This window comes from Pelobates fuscus, chromosome 8, assembly GCF_036172605.1.
Source record: "Pelobates fuscus isolate aPelFus1 chromosome 8, aPelFus1.pri, whole genome shotgun sequence".
NCBI lineage: Eukaryota > Metazoa > Chordata > Amphibia > Anura > Pelobatidae > Pelobates > Pelobates fuscus.
In genome coordinates, this window is record NC_086324.1 from 30857519 (window position 1) to 30878432 (window position 20914).

The 20914-nt window shown below is 40.5% G+C and overlaps 1 protein-coding gene across 1 annotated transcript; it reads right to left on the reverse strand.

The window, feature by feature from the left end:
- Window positions 1–234: 234 nt before the first annotated feature.
- On the reverse strand, window positions 235–20666 carry CYTIP (cytohesin 1 interacting protein). The gene is made up of 8 exons (XM_063428610.1): window positions 20429–20666; window positions 15083–15138; window positions 10996–11050; window positions 9322–9424; window positions 8353–8446; window positions 7932–7998; window positions 6717–6783; window positions 235–1006 (listed from the first exon to the last, which is right to left on the reverse strand). Exons 1-8 carry the CDS (start codon window positions 20600–20602, stop codon window positions 525–527), a joined length of 1098 nt encoding a protein of 365 aa, XP_063284680.1. The 5' UTR covers window positions 20603–20666; the 3' UTR covers window positions 235–524.
- Between the last annotated feature and the right edge of the window lie 248 nt (window positions 20667–20914).

The following is a 20914-nucleotide window of genomic DNA, read 5'->3' on the forward strand; positions in this document are numbered from 1 at the left end:
TGCTCATTCTGCTCCTCAGCTAATACGTAAAGAAAAAATTCATTAAAATCTAAATTTTAGCAAACTGAAGTCCAGATTGCAACATCGGATCTGGACAAATTCTCCAACTCGACAATATACACAGTTTTACTCTTGTAGCCTGTATTTTGCAATTCCATATTTCAATGCACTAGAATTTGTTTTTGTTTTTTAAATAATCTTGATAGAAATATTTTGTGGTATTGTTTTTGAGGTGTTGAATCGCTAAGTTTTGAATCGTCCAATGAAAGTGTTGATAACTCCTTCAGCAGGATTGAGATCTTCACAGTGCGTGATGTACAATACGGGGTTCCTTTTTCACTGGTTCGATAATGGTAAAGTGGTTTTGAAAAGTTTTGGAATGGTGAAACTGTGAGTGTGTAAACATTGTTAACACCTCATCAGCAGCTTTTGCCATGTTCAAAAATATGGACTACGAGATTGTAATTTTCCTTTGTCTACAAGTCTCATTAATGCTGTGAAAGGTCATTAAATAGACAAATATATCATACTGGGCTTCCCTCTTCCTCCACTGATCGGTGCAAACCAGGAATAAATTTCAGAAAGTTTTTTCTAACACTGCCCCGCCTACATTTTCGGGGCAGTGTTCCAAAGAAATTTGAAAGTCTTATTGTGTCCCAGCCGGGTGACAGTGATTCACTCTCACTACTAGCCATACTGATGGTTCGATGACGCAGTAATGTTGATTTGTTTGAAGAATGTGCATTGGACTTGACACTGGAGTAGTCATCGTCTATACTTGACTGACGGCTGAAAGCTTCACTGCCTGAATCTTCATCAAACACAGATGTCTGACCAAACCCGTCTTCGCTGCAGTCAGTCATTAAACTCAAGTGACTTGCGTAACTACTTCCGCTTGAGAATCTGTGTTTATTCAAGAAAGACTTTGGTGATTGAGTGTGGCTTGGAAAAAATTCCAAACGAAGGGATTCCAATTGTTCTTCAACTCTTGCTTCATTTACTGTTCCTGTACAACGAGAAATAAAGGATATAACTACAGTCTAGTATTTTATAGTAATAGATCTATATAATTATACTATATGTTGTCTTTTCTTATGCTTTTCTATTAATTAGGGATAGGCCGATATTATGGATTTTGGCAAATATCAGTATCGGCCACTATTGATACAGATAATGTGAGAGTCTCCTCCTGCCAGTCACTCAGTGTAGCGTGGCCTAGTGGAGCAGACCATGGTACAGGAGCTTCTAAGGCCCTAAGAGTGTGGGAAACTAAAGGACAGGGAGGGGAGAGAAACACTAAGGGGGAACACTAAAGGACAGGGAAGGGAAAGAGACACTAACGGGGGGAGAGAGGGGAGAGGAACACTAAGGAGGGAGAGTGGTGAGGAACACTATGGTACAGGGAAGGAAGTGGTACACTAAGGAACAGGAAGGGGGAGGTACACTAAGGGATAAGGAGGTGAGGGGATAGGAACACTAAGGGACATGGAGGAGAGGGGAGAGGAACACTAAGGGACAGGGAGGGGAGAGGTACACTAAGGAACAGGGAAGGGAGTGGAGGGAAGGGGAGGGAAGGGGAGAAGAACACTAAGGAACAGGGAGGGGAGAGGAACTCTAAGGGACAAAGAAGGGAGAGGTACACTAAGAGTCAGGGAGGGGAAAGGAACACTAATGAACAGGGAGGGGAGGGGAGAGAAGGGACATAGAAGGGAGAGGTACACTAAGAGTCAGGGAGGGGAGAGGAACACTAAGGGACAGGGAGGGGAGAGGTACACTAAGGGACAGGGAGGGGAGGGGAGACGAACACTAAGGGACATGGAGGGGAGGGGAGAGGAGAGGAACAATAAGGGACAGGAAGGGGGAGAGGTACAGTGAGGGACAGGGAGGCGAGGGTAGAGGAATACTAAGGGACAGGGAGGGGAAGAGAGAGAAACACTAAGGGACAGAGAAAGAAGAGGTCAACTAAGGGTCAGGGAGGGGAGAGGGACATTAAGGGGCAGGGAGGGGAGGTAAGTGGAGAGGAACACTAAGGGACAGGGAGGTGAGAGGAGATAAGAGGCACACTAAGGGACAGGGAGGGGAGAGGTAAACTATGGATCAGGGAGGGGAGGGGAGAAAAAACATTAAGGGGAGGTAAGGTGAGATGAAAGGAACACTAAGGGACAGGGAAGGGAGGGGAGAGGAACACTAAAATCGTACTGGCATGTACATTTTGTGCATTTACCACTTACCGTATATACTCGAGTATAAGCCGAGTTTTTCAGCCCATTTTTTGGGCTGAAAAACCCCAACTCGGCTTATACTCGAGTCAGAGTCTGTATTATGGCAATTTGCATTGCCATAATACAGACTGGGGGGAGAGGGGGGCTGGCAGAGCTGTACTTACCTTTCCTGCAGCTCCTGTCAGCTCTCTCCTCCTCCGCGCCGTCCGTTCAGCACCTCGGTCAGCGATTTACACTGGGAGCTGACAGAAGAGCAGAACGGACGGCGCAGAGGAGGAGAGAGCTGACAGGAGCTGCAGGAAAGGTAAGTACAGCTCTGCCAGCCCCCCTCTCCCCCCCACTGAACTGCCACTGGACCACCAGGGAAGGAGAGCCCCCCTCCCTGCCATATATCAAACAGGGAGGGGGGACAAAAAAAAAAATAAGAAATAAAATAATTTAAAAAAAAATTAATAATAAAAAAAAAAGGGGTATAAGGACCACTATGGGAGGGGGGGGGGGTATAAGGACCACTATGGGAGGGGGGGGGGTATAAGGACCACTATGGGAGGGAGGGGGTGGGTTAAGGACCACTATGGGAGGGAGGGGGGGTATAAGGACCACTATGGGAGGGAGGGGGGTATAAGGACCACTATGGGAGGGAGGGGGGTATAAGGACCGCTATGGGAGGGAGGGGGGGTATAAGGACCACTATGGGAGGGAGGGGGGGTATAAGGACCACTATGGGAGGGAGGGGGGGATAAGGACCACTATGGGAGGGAGGGGGGGATAAGGACCACTATGGGAGGGAGGGGGGTATAAGGACCACTATGGGAGGGAGGGGGGGTATAAGGACCACTATGGGAGGGAGGGGGGGTATAAGGACCACTATGGGAGGGAGGGGGGTATAAGGACCACTATGGGAGGGAGGGGGGTATAAGGACCACTATGGGAGGGAGGGGGGGTATAAGGACCATTATGGGAGGGAGGGGGGGTATATGGACCACTATGGGAGGGATGGGGGGGATAAGGAACACTATGGGAGGGAGAAGGGGGATAAGGACCACTATGAGAGGGAGGGGGTGGGATAAGGACCACTATGGGAGGGGAGGGGGAAGTAAGGACCACTAGGGGAGGGGAGGGTAAGGACCACTAGGGGAGGGGTGAGTCAGGACCACTGGGGGGGGGAGTGAAGGAACACGGGGGTGGGGAGGTAAGGACCACTGAGGGAGGAGGAGGGGAAGTCAGGACATATGGGGGGGAGGGGGCGGCAAAATTTTTTTTGCCTACGGCGGCAAATATCCTTGCACCGGCCCTGCACACACTGCATTCATGCACACACACACTGCATTCATGCACACACACACTGCATTCATGCACACACACACTGCACTCATACACACACTGCACTCATACACACACTGCACTCATACACACATGCTGCACTCATACACACACACATACGCACACACTGCATTCATTATACACACACTGTAAATAAATATTCAATTAATATATTTTTTTTAGGATCTAATTTTATTTAGAAATTTACCAGTAGCTGCTGCATTTCCCACCCTAGTCTTATACTCGAGTCAATAAGTTTTCCCAGTTTTTTGGGATAAAATTAGGGGCCTCGGCTTATATTCGGGTCGGCTTATACTCGAGTATATACGGTAATAAAAAAATATTTGAAAAAAAAAAATAATAATAATAAACATGTTCAGTTAACAGTAGATTTGTGTAGAAATGGTTTCTTTTTTCAAAACGGTAAATGTACAGAATATCGGTATCGGTAAGTTATCGGCTATCGGCCTAACAGTTTACAGGTTATTGGTAACAGTTATCGGTATTGGTATTGGCTCTAAAGAATCAATATCCCTACTATTAATTATAATTGACTGAATACATTGTACATTAGCTAAATAGCCAATGTAAAGCTGAATGGGGTGGTCATTTTCAACAAAGTTTTTTTAAAAGAATATGTAAAATGCAATTTATGGATTATTTAACAAATTCAAATGATTACATAAAGTGGGAGGTGTGAAAATTATGACATTAGGTTGGAACTGCGAGTAGGATAGTTACAATGAAGAGAAAAAGAAAAAGTATGTGGCTGTCAGAGATGACCTAATACATGATACACAAACTGTCTAATCTTATGTTCTAGGATTGCATCTCTGAAAGATAAATAAGTAGTGATGTCCCAAACGGTTCGCTGGCTAATAGTTCCTGGCGAACATAGCGTGTTCGCGTTCGCCACGGATGGCAAACATATGCGATATTCGGTCCGCCCCCTATTTTATTTTAGTATTTTTTTGTGGTCTTTCAGCCAAATTTACTAATACTAAGTAAAAATTACTTAGTATTAGTAAATTGTGCCCCTACTCGCAATACCGCGAGTAGGGGCATGTCTATTAAACAGTGCCTGTTGCTGCTCACTGTTAAAAAAAAAAAAAAAAAAGGGGTCCTCCCTCCCTGAGCGGGTGTGGGCCCTAAAGTAAAAAAGGGGGGAGGACAATAGGGACCTATTGTCCTCCCCCCGGCCCCCACCCCTGAGCAGCGGGTGGGGGCCCTAAATACCAATAGGGGGGGACCTATTGTCCTCCCCCCGGCCCCCACCCCTGAGCGGCGGGTGGGGGCCCTAAATACCAATAAAGGGGGGACCTATTGTCTATTGTATATTTTACATAGCGTGGGAAAGTTCTTTGGAATTTTCCCACGCTGTGTAAAATGACACAGAGCACTCTGATTGGCTTAAACCAACCAATCAGAGTGTTCTAAGCCTAATTGCAGGGCGTGGCAAGGCTTTATAAGCCTTGCCCAGCCCTGCAGAGCTCAGTACGCGGTGTGCCCTCGAAGAAGGAACAAGGATTCATTTTTTTTTGCGCTCGTTTTTTTTTTTTTTAAAGTGCGACGGTTATATTGGCTTTTTATTTGCCATTTTTGGGGGCTGAAGAAAGAAGATTTTAGAAAAAAGAAGACATCTAATAGTAAGTTTATTTTTATTTATTTACAGGTTTTTAGCTTTATTGACTCCCCCTCATTATTTTTAGGGTGAGGGGAGTAGGTAGGGGGATCATTTTTTGGGGGGGGGAGGGGTGACTAGGAGTTTGGGGACCCCTTGTCACCTGGGGGGACATTTTTTCTAGGGCCCCCACCCGCCGCTCAGGGGTGGGGGCCGGGGGGAGGACAATAGGTCCCCCCCCTATTGGTATTAAGGGCCCCCACCCGCCGCTCAGGGGTGGGGGACGGGGGGGAAGACATTAGGTTCCCCCCCTATGGGTATTTAGGGCCCCCACCCGCCGCTCAGGGGTGGGGGCCATGGGGGAGGACAATAGGTCCCCCCCTATTGGTATTTAGGGCCCCCACCCGCCGCTCAGGGGTGGGGGCCGGGGGGAGGACATTAGGTCCCCCCCTATTGGTATTTAGGGCCCCCACCCGCCGCTTAGTGGTGGGGGCCAGTGGGGAGGACATTAGGTCCCCCCCCCAATTTGTGTTTAGGGCCCCCACCCACCGCTCAGGGGTGGGGGCCAGGGGGGAGGACATTAGGTTCCCCCCCTTATTCTTGTTTAGGTCCCCCACCCACCGATCAGGTGGGTGGGGGCCCATCACTATTGTGATGGTGGGTTTTAAAATTCGCCTGCCTATTGAAGTCTATGGCGGTTCGCCGGGTTCGCCGGGTTCGCCCGTTCGCGATCATTTGCGGAAGTTCGCGTTCGCCGTTTGCGAACGGAAAATTTCATGTCAGCGACATCACTATAAATAAGTAATCAAGTGTAGGGGATTTAAATTATTATTTCAGAATACTAAAGCACTTTAGCTTGCTGAGGTGCTCATTGTGTGAAGAGTGTGTCCTATTTTTTCATTTTACAAAAAGCTGACACCTCTATATATTAATCTTGCTACACTCGCCTGACTGTCAACCATACAATACATAATGTGACTTCCTGGTTTGTTTAGCTAAGTGGAGCTAAACTCAAGAGGCAGCAATGGCCCAGAGTATCTGCCTTACACAATGTTCTCATTGAATCGCATTGGAAAGTTTGTGATTGGAGAGTTACAGAAAGTCTGGGTTGGGTTAGAAGGGAAGGGCTTGCAATGGGTGTAGACAAGAGAACTGCAACTTCTACAAGCTGTTTGGTAGATATACCCCAGTTTAAAAAAAATGCATAAATAATTGCATGCATGTTCTAATTTGAGGAATATATCTAATAAACAGTGATTTATGTATTAATTTATTTATTTTATATGGTCAGTGGAGTGTCTCTTAAAGCAAAGTGAATCACAACATTATAACGTTTTCCAATGTAAACTATTCAGCATTAAGACACTTAGAAGGACATCTTGTACAGGGTTACATTTGGAGTCAGTAGAACAAATGCTCATAACCTTAAGTTGTATTGAATGAAATTTACGACAATGCCACAAAATAGACATATGGTAGAGACTAATACAGTGGAAGATTTCAAGATGAGTTGGGATAGGTCACTGCTGTTAACATAATATAAAAATTACCATAAATCAGCTGTTGTTCTTTTCTGGATAGAGTCTGCAATTCGCCCCATTTCTCATTAAATTCATGCTATGTGGGGAAAACAAAGTTTTCTTAATTTTAAGAGTTTGGTTTATGGAAACACATCTTCGTAAAAATATTAAAGCTACGTACATAACTCTGTCACTCGATATTTGCAAAACCGAACCCTACACCTTTATTTCGGTTCTCTTATAAATGGCACTCCACTCTTAGAAATTATTTAATTAAAACATTACAATAATGACGCTAAACTGTTTTAACTCACTGTATGAGTTTTTTTCAAAATTACTTTTTATTTAGAATTCTGTTGCATTTTATTAAATAGATGCTTGTCACTCATGCTGGTAAAAAAAAACCAAAAAAAAAAACCTCTGTTCTTTCATATCTATAGCTCAGTGTTGCCTGTGACCAATGCGCATATTCATATCGTGCTCATATATTTGAAATCTGCTCAGCAGTTTTTGAAATCTATTTGCATTCCATTTCCTGTCTCTAATTCTTTGAATCTGTTATATTTCCCAGCAGGCACCTGACCCCTTTATAACCGACGGCTCATTTCCTATCGTTTTGAACCTTTTATCTGCTATCTTTGATCGGTGTGAAGAAACATGAGTGAATGCTTCAAATAAATAGTCAGGAAGAGAAATCGAACTATGGAAGAATAAAAAAATATACAGAAAAAATACTAGCAATACCTATTATGTATTTAACTTGTAAAAAGACACAACAAAATAAATATAATGTATTCATAAATCATAGATCTAGAACAAAGTCAATTCTGGAGACATGTAACCACTTATAACATGGAGACGCAAAAAGCCTACTTTAAACTAATCTCAAATTTAGATTCAAGTAAAAAACAGTAGTACAGAATAAAAAATGGGCTAAAGTGTTTTTGGAATGGGGGTGTTAAATATTAAGTTTTAGAAAGACTTTGTGTGTGCTCATTTAATCACACCTGAAAAATATCCCAAATAATATCCAGTTACAGGTAAAAATGGATCAGTCATCCGTAGCTGCATATCTCCCAATACAGGGAGGTATGAACTCAGAACTATCATCTCCGGTGCTCTAGCAGGGCTATGATCCCTGGTTGTCTGGTGGGGACATGTCTCCCCCAGGTCACTCTTTAGTGATGACACTAATAATTACGTTTTTGGATTACCTCTAAAGATATGAATATTTACATATCTTACCTTTAAAAACATCAGCCTGGCTTCGAGTTCTGTTCTTCTAATCTTTATCCCATTCACTGTCTCAATTCTATCAACAATATCATTAAAGGAAAGAATTAACCATGTATTTAAATAATCAAAATGAAATTCAAATGTGTTATAATACAAAAATAGTAGGCAAGTTCATAAGGTACTTATGGGTCACTTGTATAATTATAATTAGGTGGCCAGTGTATGGTGGCACCTGGCCACGGAAATGTTAATGAATAGGGTTAGCAAATCACATGCGGAGTAATATATCCTAGGGATGAAGAAAGTTCTTTGCACAGATTTGCCATCTTCTTTTACAATCAATTTGTATTTAGGTTTACTTGGTTTTCAGAACACCTTCTGGGAAAAGTGTGAGAGATACAAACCAATTTTGCAAGTTATTCTCATTTACCTGAGATAATTTCCTGATGAGCGGATTAAATCGACAGTCTGCTGGTGAGTAAAGCCTTCTGTACTTATGCCATTGATATTAGTCAGCATGTCACCTAAAATGCATATAATTAAATTAGCAAGTGCATTGTTTAAGAACAATATAAATGAATGCAATGTTTTCACGTTGTTGATATCGTCACCTGCATTCCAATTTATACAATACATTTAAAATGTTTTGCTAATTTCATAATTTAGTTGTATTTTACTAAACAGTTAACAGATATTTCACAAATTCTTTACTGAAATTCACATTTATCGTTTCACTGCAGAATTATTTCACAGAAAGAACCGTTTAAGCAATCATAATATTAAAGGACCACTCTAGGCACCCAGCTTAATGAAGTGGTCTGGGTGCCAGGTCCCTCTAGGATTAACCCTTTTTTTTATAAACATAGCAGTTTCAGAGAAACTGCTATGTTTATAATAGGGTTAATCCAGCCTCCAAATCCTCTAGTGGCTGTCTCACTGACAGCCGCTAGAGGCGCTTGCGTGATTCTCACTGTGAAAATCACAGTGAGAGCACGCAAGCGTCCATAGGAAAGCATTGTAAATGCTTTCCTATGCGACCGTCTGAATGCGCGCGCAGCTCTTGCCGCGTATGCGCATTCAGCCGAAAGGGAGGATCGGAGGCGGAGAGGAGGAGGAGAGCTCCCCGCCCGGCGCTGGAGAAAGGTAAATTTTAACCCCTTTCCTCTCCCCAGAGCCTGGCGGGAGGGGGTCCCTGAGGGTGGGGGCACCCTCAGGGCACTATAGTGCCAGGAAAATGAGTATGTTTTCCTGGCACTATAGTGGTCCTTTAACCCCTTAAGGACACATGACGTGTGTGACACGTCATAATTCCCTTTTATTCCAGAAGTTTGGTCCTTAAGGGGTTAAATTAAAACGTGGATTTAACAGGTAGTGTATACTGTCACGACAAAACAGTTACCTTTTCTCAGTCCAGCACAGCTGGAGGGGCTGTTGTCATGTACTTTGCAGACGTATGTACACATTTCGAAGGCATACGCATTTTGATGTTGAAGTTTGTAAGTCTGTAAAGAACACAGATTTCATATTGTTATTAAAGTGAAATCTTCCTTACTGATACTGTTGCATCTAGAGATATGTTATAGAACAAAACATTTTCTCCAAGAACTATAACCACTACGTGTTACAGGGCAGATTCCCTTTAGCAATGATGTCTCTAATGCAATCTTTAGTTGTACACGTGTTTTCTTCAGCGCAGTAGATGGGATTGTGGCCAGTAAGAAAGCCACTAATGCAATATGACAATTCCATCTATGATTCCAGTTTTTCGGCAATTAATTTGCAATTTCTTGGTGTATATAAACAATTCAGTTTTGGGAACAAACATGTTAGTTTCCTGCTTTAAGTGTTTAATTTAACTATTTATTTAGTTTTTTTATAGGCACCAGAACAACTATAGCTTAATGTAGTGGTTCTAGTGAGTATAGTCAGTCCCTCCAGGCTTTTTAAACATTGCCATTTTAGAGAAAAGGCAGTGGTTACATTACAGCCTAGTTACACCTCCAGTCACTTAGATGGCCAAGAAAGGTGCTTCCTTGGTCAGTGCTGCAGAGTGTGCAGCACTAGCATTAAGCGTCTCCACATTCTACATGGAGATGCTGAACGCTCCCCATAGAAATGCAATGATTCTACGGATCTCTAGGAGGAGATTCTGATTGGTGCAACGTGGTGTTTTGCTGCACAAGTGTAATAGCCTCCCAATGCTTTCCTATGGGAAAGCACTGGATTGGCTGAGATTGTCAGATTTCATGATCTCAGCCACGGAGGCGGGGCGAGGCATGGCCAGCCATTGCGAGACCAGAACAGCACTGAAAAAAAGGTGAGTGAAATCAAGAGAAGGGGCCAAGTACCAAAATAGTAATTTTAGCACTACAGTGTCAGGAATACATGTTTGTGTTCCTGACACTATAGTGTTACTTTTACCTGGCGGTAAGCAGATTTGAGAAACCCACTCATATTCACCTGATCTATTTACAGAGAAGGAAACCCCCCTCTCACATAGCTGTTTGTGGAACTGAAAGGCCCTGCATAGTTTTTGGGAAGTACAGCTGTCAGTTCTATTATTTCACACTATAGGCCCTGGTTTCGAGATGTACTGTCTTCTTTCATAAGAAACAACTGTTCAGTTCTCATTCCGTTCTCATTTTTTTAAAACGTTATTACGTTTAATGAAAGTGTATTGTTTATTAACAGTATAAATAAGTGCAATGTTTTCACGTTGCTGATATCTCGTCACCTGCATTCCAATTAATACAAAACATTTACAATGTTTCGTTAATTTCATAATTTAGTTTTAATGAAAGTGAATTATATATTATTTAAATTATGTATGTTGATTTTTTATTTTATTTTTATAATAAAGTCACTTTTTTATCTGTCTGGTTACCAGTCTTATTGATTTAATAGTTTTATTTACGTTTAGAATATTGAGTAATTTTTTTGCAGTGATAGTGCTTATTTTTTATAGGAACTAGTCTCTGTGCAAAAAACATGTTTTGCTACATGTTATGCAACGCCATAGTATACTATTGTATCTCATGACCCTACAATGGATAAGAAAACATGCGCGTATTACCTGTATTTCAAATCCAAAGGCTTCGTTATCCTGCTTGACGATAACCAGTAATCGCCTGTAATAGAAAATAATTGAATTTAGTACTCTGTAATTACTAAGATTCTTTCAAGAGCAGTGGCAGTAACGGTGACAGAGAGCAAGATATATCAAGAGATATCGGAATTAAAGTGATTAATATGTTTGTAGGTTTTTTTTGTTTTGTTTCTGTTTGTTTTTTCTAAATAATGAATTGTATTGTGTTTACAAGAAAGCAGGGGCATTGCTTGGTTCTAGAAACATTCTGGTTTGATCCGAGAGCAAAACTTATTAACCCATGTCCTCGTCAATAAGTAGGGGTCATTCATGACATTTCTCTGCTGTCTATGTTATATCTTCTCCTCTCCACCCATGAACAGCTTGCTGCTTATACCCCAAGGATCTGAATGAAGGTATAGCCGCAAGCAAGCACATGGTGCACAGTCATTCGATGCAATCCCATAATGCTACCTACCTAATAGAGAGCAAAGTTCCGTTCCCCACCACCACTCCCAACAGCTACCTATGGGGCATTGACTATTTTATTTCGGGCAGCTAATTTGGGTAAACTAATATCACACTAATATCCTCCTGCCCTCTCCACTATCTGTTGAGATCTGGGGCTGCAAAGTTCCACATCTGGGGCTTCAGAGCCTCCCCCTAGCAATGGCCATTCAAGTAAGTTTGAAAATTGTGGCCAAAATAGCCAGGCCATCAAAAAATATTTTTTTCTGTTTTTTTTACTTAAATTCTGCAACTGTGTTTACTGAATAGATGCCTTTGTCTTAGTTGGATTGCGATGTTTTTAACTACACGTATGGAATTCCAGATACTTGAATTCCCATGTATGAAACTTCAGGTATTTTAATTCCATGTATGAAACTCCAGATACTTTAATTTCCATGTATGAAACTCCAGGTATTTGAATTCCATGTATGGAACTCCAGATACTTTAATTCCATGTATGAAACTCCAGGTATTTGAATTCCATGTATGGAACTCCAGATACTTTAATTCCATGTATGGAACTCCAGATACTTTAATTCCATGTATGGAACTCCAGGTATTTTAATTCCATGTATGGAACTCCAGATATTTTAATTCCATGTATGGAACTCCAGATACTTTAATTCCATGTATGGAACTCCAGGTATTTTAATTCCATATATGGAACTCCAGATATTTTAATTCCATGTATGGAACTCCAGATACTTTAATTCCATGTATGGAACTCCAGGTATTTTAATTCCATGTATGGAACTCCAGGTATTTTAATTCCATGTATGAAACTCCAGGTATTTTAATTCCATGTATGCAGCTCTAGATATTTTAATTCCATGTATGGAACTCCAGGTATTTTAATTCCATGAATGGAACTTTGGAAGGTATTTAATGAAAGCAGGATGATAGAAAAGAAACAGCAGCATAAATTTAAAAAAAACAACTTTATTAGTTAAAGCATGGAAAAAATAGGCTTCAGTATAGCATGAAAGTTGTTCTAAAACATCTGGAGATGTACCATATTTGAACCATCGATCTAAGCAAGGGCCTTTACAAATATAGTTTAAAGCCTTATAGTGTATAGTGTCCTTATTTTAAGGTGGAAAACTTGGTTATTATTTTTTTATTTATAAAATATTTTTACCAGGAAAGATACATTGAGATTTCTCTTGTTTTTAAGCATGTCCTGGGTCCACAAAACATTGCAGTGATAACATAGGGTACAATAAAATACAAAAACAATATTATTACACAATATATACAAAATTTAACATAGAACAGCTAGGAAATATATAATCAACCATGACCGGTGCATTCTGTTTTGAGATATGTAGAGATGGATCTTTTAAAGGAATTTAGGCATGGGGGAAGATTTGAAAGTGTGCGGGAGGTCATTCCATAATTGAGGTGCCCTGTAGAAAAAGGAGGAGCGAGACGCTTTCTTTTTGTATTGAGGGAGACTAAATAAAGTGCTGGTACTGGATCGAAGGTTATAGGAAGTGGGAACAGCCAGGGAGCGCAAACTGCTCAGTTAGGGTGGAGGCTTCCCAGAAAAGCTCTTAAAAACAAGGCTGGAAAGATGAAGTGTGCGTCTGGATTCAATTGACAGCCACTTTAGTTCTTTTAACATGTCACAATGGTGGGTCATGTAATTACATTGTAGCAGAAAGTTATTAAAATGTGCTTTAGTAAATACGTTTTCCACCTTAAAATAATCACATGTTAAGTGTTCTTGACTGACACTGGGTTGAGTCAAGCAAATTGTATGTTTTTACAATTTTTTGAATTTTTTCTTGGATAAGTAAGGTTTACTAATGCAATGTGCTAGTACAGCAAAAGGGACGCATCCCGACAGTTAGCTTCCAATTACAGTCATAGATCAATTTTTAAGTTGCAGATCTATGAGTGTGTTATTCCTTGGGTCCTTGGGTAACCTACTGAATATTTTGCTCATCATCTAGAATTTTAGGGACACTAAGAACCAGAACCACTACAGTTTTACATAGTGGTTCTGGGGCAATGGTTCTGGTTTGTGATTCTGGTTCTTAGAGTGTCCCTAAAATTCTAGATAATGAGCAAACAACTCAGAATCCTGCATTATTAGCAGTGTTAACACTACACTTGCCTCCCAATGTTTCTCTCTGACTCCCGTTTACAAAAAAACAGTCTAAGCACCAGATCAATTAGAGCCTGCTGTGAAGCTTATGGTAACAGTAGTTCACTAGCACAGTCTCCCAGTTCGTTGTCAAACCATTTTCAAGTAATTTGACACAAACTGAGATTCCCCCTGGTGCTAACAACCAATCTCCATAATCAGCATACTGCAATTCAATTATTGCCCCAATCTGAATGTAACTGACCCTTTTAATGTTGATGTGTAACTTCCACATTACCAGTACACATAGTGAGGGGTCATGGGTGCCGGAAACCCTTGATTTGCGTCAAAATGTTTGTTAATGGTTTTATACAGAACCAGAGATTGGAGAACCAATATCATGCTGGCACCATAACTCACTAAGTAACCAGTCTATACATTTCTACCTACAAAATATTATTGTTTTGTATGTCAAATGTATACAGTTGTTCGGTTTGTAATATATAAAAATAGTTTAACTAATATTTTGCTTGCTTGATGAATTGACCCTTGGTGGTGGTGTTTTCCATAAATCCTTGATGTGCACCCTAGTGAGATTTACTGTCACAATTATGTACCACGATATAAACGCCTGTCTAAATGTAAAATATTTTTTTGTTAAATGCAGAGGTTGAGAGTTTCTTTAAAATACAATAATGGCATAAAATAGAGAGATAGAAGCCAATGTAATGTTCCATTTCACTGTTTCACTTTTAGGACTTGGTCCCAAAATGACTTTAAACAGACAATTCCCTACACAACTATGAAAGTAGATCATTCTCTAGCTTGCTGGTCAATGGTTCGATATAAAAATTCACAAAGAGTAATAAAAGGTATTCTTAAAGGCAGAGGGTAAACAAATACATAAATAAGCTCATTCACGGCTCGTTGGACATTAATGTTCTGCTAGTAACTAAGGATGTGCATAGTCATAGCATTACATTTGATGTTTGTGCCACGTTTAAGTATGCCACAGGCAGATATATGTTGGTATGGCAACCTAGAGAAGCCACCTTCTCAGGACATGTTCACTACTGTAGCATCAGCTAAAATGGTTTGATTATTCATGCTCTCGAGGCTGCCATTTTGCGGAAAATGTAACCTCCCTTTAAGCGACTGAATTTGTGGTGTTGTTGACTTATGGAAGGAGACTGTGTATTTGACTTCACTCCTCCCCTCTGGACACTATTTCCACCCAATAGATGTGAATTAAAATAGGCTAAATTAGCACAGAAGAAGCGATGTAACTTTATACAAAATTTATTTCATTTTAGTGCCATTAGTGCTACGAAGTGCCATTAACTTTGTAACAATGCGGCCTCACATTGTATAATTTTACTATATTTAAAATAAAGTGATTTTAGAATAATGTATTGCTTTGTTTTTAAATAATGTGAAATACCTGTATTTTGTTACAATAAGAATGCAGACACCTACCTGTGGGGTCCAGTTCCTGATGATTCAATCAATGAATTAGACCTGGACATGGAAACCTGTAAACAAAATAAAATTATTAGCTTTGGTTTTATTATTTAAAACACAGAAGAAATGTTTATAGTCAAACAAACATGACAATAATCTTACTAAGACGTATCAATAATACATAAAACTATACACAAGTTCTGACCTGAGAATCGCAGTTATGACTATGAAGTTATCTGACTATATTGTCATGGCTGGTTGTATCGTGGACATTTGGACAGTGTCCTAAATGACTAATTTACTCCAAGACGTCTTTCAAGTGTTACATATTCAACAGCACTGTTACAATAACGGTAATTGTAGAAATATTTAAAGCAACACTGGGGATATTTATCGGCACTGTATATTGTTATCGTATTGGGTGCCAGCATTCTCTTATCTTTTAATGCTTTCAGTATCTAGTTGTTACAAAGAGGGCCGAGAGACATTTCTGAAACCAATTTTATTTGTATATGGTGACATTTGTCTCATTCAGGGAATTATTCCCCAAAACAGTGGCATTCCATCTCAGTGGAATAAAGTAAAGTAAACAGTCTCTTTTCACCAGGAACTCTAGCTGGTATAAACATCATGGCTTCCTGTGTGTTTTTTTTTATCAATATTTCCCAATTAAATTAAATATTTCCCAATTAAATTTCACCCAAGCCTAAGGCAATTGTCATGTCATGCAGATTAGGGTGGCATGAGGTCACATTAAACAGTACTGAATATTGTGAATCCAAAAGGACTGTTATACATGACATACCCACATCTGAATCTTTACAGTTACCTATGCCAGGTGTTGACAAGCTTCAGAACTGCAGATGTTGGGGACTACATCTCCTAAAATGCTCTTTAAGTTGTAATGCTGGCAAAGTATCATGGGAGGTGTAGGCCACAACATCTGGAGTGTCGAATGTGGCCTACCCTGGCCTGAACTATGCATTACTGCTCCTAAAACACATGGAATTTCAGACATTTTGCAATTGTCAGAAAGGTACAGAGGAAAATGTCTGTATTAGGAGTATGTAGAGATGGCTGGGATTAACATTAAAAATTGATACAGAATGGTCGGGGAACAAGCCATGGTCAGGAGTAAAGAATAATGTCAGGACAAGTAAACAAGCCAAAAGCAGCATAAGAAAAGGTCAGGATAGTCAAGATATGAGACAATATTAAAAACCAGAAGAGAAAATAACAAACAAAAAGCACCCTTGGGCTACTAGAGACCAGGACAGAGCACTGATCTCATTTTGGTGTGAGTATATTTAGCCCTAGTGTCTTACATCATCAGAAGGACCCAAAACATCATAGGATTACGATACTGGAATGACACTGTGTCATTTTGGCTTTATAAACAGCTAGGGGTGGAGTGTTCTACATCACTCTTGATGGTTAAAAAACGCTTTGTGCCATTACTGACACATCGGTCTGGTAAGGAACCGACACTAGGACAATGCATGTTGTCATTATTGTGATGCTTGACATCGAGTGGAAGAACAACGCTGGTTTAAAGTGGGTATCCTGTCAGCATTTAGGTTTTGATTAGTGTTGCTGCACTGAAACTCATGTCAACTTCCTTATGAAAAAGGCTATGGCGTACAACTTGCCTTACACCTAATGTGGGGTATCTTTTTAATATTTATAATATCTTCCAATCTAGCTGTTTGCAAGATACTTGACAAGCACAATGTAGAGATAAAATAGCTTGCAAATTAAATGGGGATTTTATCTTGTTCTGAAACAAAAACTGCATTACGTGTCACTGAAACAAGATTGCATGTCAAGAAAACGGTGGTGAACCACACTACAAGATGTTGTCTAGAGATCGATTAGACTTATTACGTAGGAGGAGCGACCTCAGTGTTTGCAACAGCAAGTTAGCATGTGCATCCTTAGTCTTATCATGTTTGGGGTGTCTTAGAAAGAAAAGGTCTCAATGTAGATAATAGCGTCTAAGACATGGATAACAGGGTTATTTCCTACCCTAAACTGAGATAGTTATGTCATCATGTTATTCCATGTGCTCTCTTGAACATGAAAATAATCAGTGATTAAGATTAGTTGAGGATTGTCTTCAAAGTATTTTGGTCTAAATGCTATCATTTCTTTGTTAACAAAATAGAAACGTGTGACAGATTCTCCAAAACTCATATTCGCATATATTCATCTTATCTTTCTTATCGAGCGGCTCATTTGAGAAGCAGATACTGCGAGCACCAGTAAGGTCATCCAACAATCTTTAAATATATCAGTGTGGCATGGTCAACTAGAACTCAGTGCCCCCTGAAACGTGACATTCTAGGCAGATTCTTACACTTTCTCTATATCAAGAGGATGTGACGTTTTGGCTCAGTATTACTATCTCTCTGTGAGATGAATCAATAGGAGAATATAGGGAATTCTTCAATATGTCTTTAATATAAGTAAAACAGGTTTATTTTATTTAAAATGTGCATTGTTGGGAGATGGCACATGTTTACGACTGATACATCTGCTTCCTTGCAAATGTTTGTTAACTACACTTGTTACTCAGCAGAAGCATGTCATTAGGCTGTGTCCCCAGGCATTATTTTTTTCAAATTTGACAATTTTTATTTTCATAGGTCAAATAGGGTACAGAAAGAAAAAGGGGAACAGGTTATAGTTCTTACATCCAGTATAATCACCTTTTACATACAATGCATGAAATCGAATGCTTCTTGATGTATATTAATGAAGGGGGTGTGAGATAGGTTGCAACATTGATCAACATGCAATGCCTGAGCTACCATTGTGTTGAGCTTGGAGCTGAATCATTTGTGCTCTATCGAGCGGCCTCGCTGTATGAGCATTGCTATGTTAGCTTAAGTACGGTTGTACCATGAGCCTTCATGTTTCCCTGGGTGGAATTCAAATAGTGAGAACTATCTACAAGTGGTAAACAACGTTGGGGGTGGGGGAGGGGGGAAGGGATTACAAAGAGAAGAAAATAAAAGGGGGAGGGGTTTAAAGGAAATACGCACTCTGTCAGTAATACATGGTATGACGATATGTCATATAACATGATACTACAGTTGAGCACCCTCAATTATTCCGGCCAGGCATGTGAATGCCTTTAGTGCACCCCTGTGCCATGTTCGGTTACCTGTTGGGACAAAGGTAGACCTGTACTCAACTTTGAGTGTGTCGTGGTGGTGGTAGTGTTGTAGGTTTTTTGCGCACTTCCAGTGGTGCGATAGTGTCTGAACTATCAGTATGGTTCGCCCATATGGCTGCCCACGGTGCCCATGATGTTGGAAAGTGTTGTTTTTGTAGGGCAGTTTTTGCTGACATTTTTTCGAAGGAGTAGTATTGGTAAGTATTGGATAAGAGTTGATGTTTGGATGGGCACTGGGTTTGTTTCCAGTGGACTGCAATAAGATTTCTCACTGCCATGGCGGTGAGAGCTAGTTGACTCCTCACATGTTTTGGGGTGGGGTGTGGGTAGGAGAGGAAGAGCCCTGTGCGTATGGTTATAATTGGTGTAGTGATGCCTGCCGATGTTAGCATGTCTTGTGCCGCTCCCCATAGGGGCTTTATGCGTGGGCATGCCCACCATATGTGTACCATCGTGCCTATGTCTTTGCCACATCTCCAACAGTAGGATGAGACCGTTTTATACATTGTATGGAGCCTGTGGGGGGTCAGGTACCACCTGTATATTAGCTTTTTGTGGGCTTCGATGTGTGAGTAGCACTGTGTATGACCTTTGAGCGCGTGAAGCGAGTCTAGCACTTCTTGGTCTTCTTGGTATCACATACAAACAAAAAGTACCAGTACCGTTTGTCCTTTTTAGATACTCCAGGTGGGTCTGTATAGACAGGAGCGTATAAAACACTATTACAAAGAGCTGTCATTCAGCTCAGAGAGGTCAGCGTATAGCGGTACAATCCCCAATTGGGATATATCTGTAGGGCTTTCTCCACACGTCATGGGATATACGATATAACCACAGGAAAAATATCTAATGGACCCCAGGGAAGCCACCCTCCTGCACCAAAAAGGTATAGAAGCAGGGGTGGCTAAACATATGTAAATTGTGATCTTTGTGTGTATATGTCTGTGTGTGTATGTGTTGTCTGTGTATAAAATATTTATGTGTATATGTGTTATGTCTGTATGTTTTATATGTCTGTGTAAATGTGTGTATGTGTTATCTGTGTGTGTCTATGTGTCATTTATGTATAAGCATTACTTGCGTGTGTATGTGTGTCAGTGTGTTTACATGTGTGCATCTGTGTGTCAGTGTGTGTGTATATGTGTGTATGTGTCAGTGTGTATCTGTGGGTGTTCCAGTGTGTGTTTGGATCAGCGTATGTGCATATGTGCATACAAGCCAGCAATCAATCCAACTCTACATACAAACACATTTAAACACAGTTTCGCACGGGGCCCCATGGATTGTGTGTACGCCACTGTCTGTATACGTGTCTGAGTTTATCTGTGAATGTTTGGATAAGTGTCTGAGTGTATCTGTGAATGTCTGTATAAGTGTCTGAGTGTATCTGTGAATGTTTTAGCAGTGTTTCATGGTGTATACAAGAGCTCCATTATCTGTCATTATTACCTTTTAATATTAAAATGGCATTTTACACATTTTTCTTTACTCAAAAAACCCACTAATGGTGAACTTCACACGCACAGGAAAAGAATTGTAAAAATCTATATTTCCCTTCTACAATTAAATTCATATTGGTGATCAGTAGGTACAGCTAGGGCCAATTCTCAATGTAGGAAACTTTGTGAAAATCATTTAACTGACATCAGAAGGATGAGCCCCTTCCAGGTCTCAGACCTGCATCCCTAATGTCTTAACCTATGCTAGAAAATACTGCAGCTACTATCTATCTCACTGTCAGTGAGCTACAGGCAGTTCTAGCTGATTTGCTGAGAGATAGATCAGGGTTGCAGAATGCCTAAAACACAGTATTCCATAGTTACTAAAACTCTTTAGTGGTTTCATCAATTAACATTTATGGACAGGATTCAGTGTGCGATATGGCCACGCTCACTATCTTTCAGGTATCAGTAATAGTAACAGTGCATTAGTATGCAGATTATCAGGATCTCATCATTACCAAGGAGAAACCTGTACTCATTATAGGATATCATGCCATGCTGGATACTTGAGACCCAACGTTAATGAAATATGTTCTATTTAAAAAACTAACAAAGATTACATTTTTATTTCAAAACATTATTTCAAGGATATTTGACAAACAGTTTCAATGGATGGATAGACGAACAGACAGAGGGACAGACAGATAGATGGTTAAAAAATGAAAATATAAGATAACTCACATGTCGGTGGCTCCGTGGCAGAGTAGCCAAGATGCTTGCCAGGCTGTGGCTACTTTTTCTATCGAAGTCCCTGGAACATAATGCTTGAGAACTTCCAGCATAATTACTAAGGACAACGTTTTCTTCTATGGATTCACAAACCTCTTGTTTCTTCTTGTGCCTTTTTGACGACATTTTGGTAGTAAACTTTTTCAGCTCCGCTTAGGACAATGACATGTCTGCAAAACTAAAACAAGGTACCCATCCCCAGCCCTGAATGAGAAAGGAAACCGTGCGTGTCTGTGGTTTTCCTCTGTAAATCGTATGTGATTCCGATATGTATTTGGTGTCATTCGTCTTAACCTCTTCACAGCTAAATTTCTGAAATTACACTAGGGGCTGGTAGTTGTAGTTATTAATTCTCCACAATTTGCTGTTTAGGAAAAAGAAAAACCTTTAAGAATAGAGGGCATATAGCATGAATATTAAGTTGTATTATTAAAATCG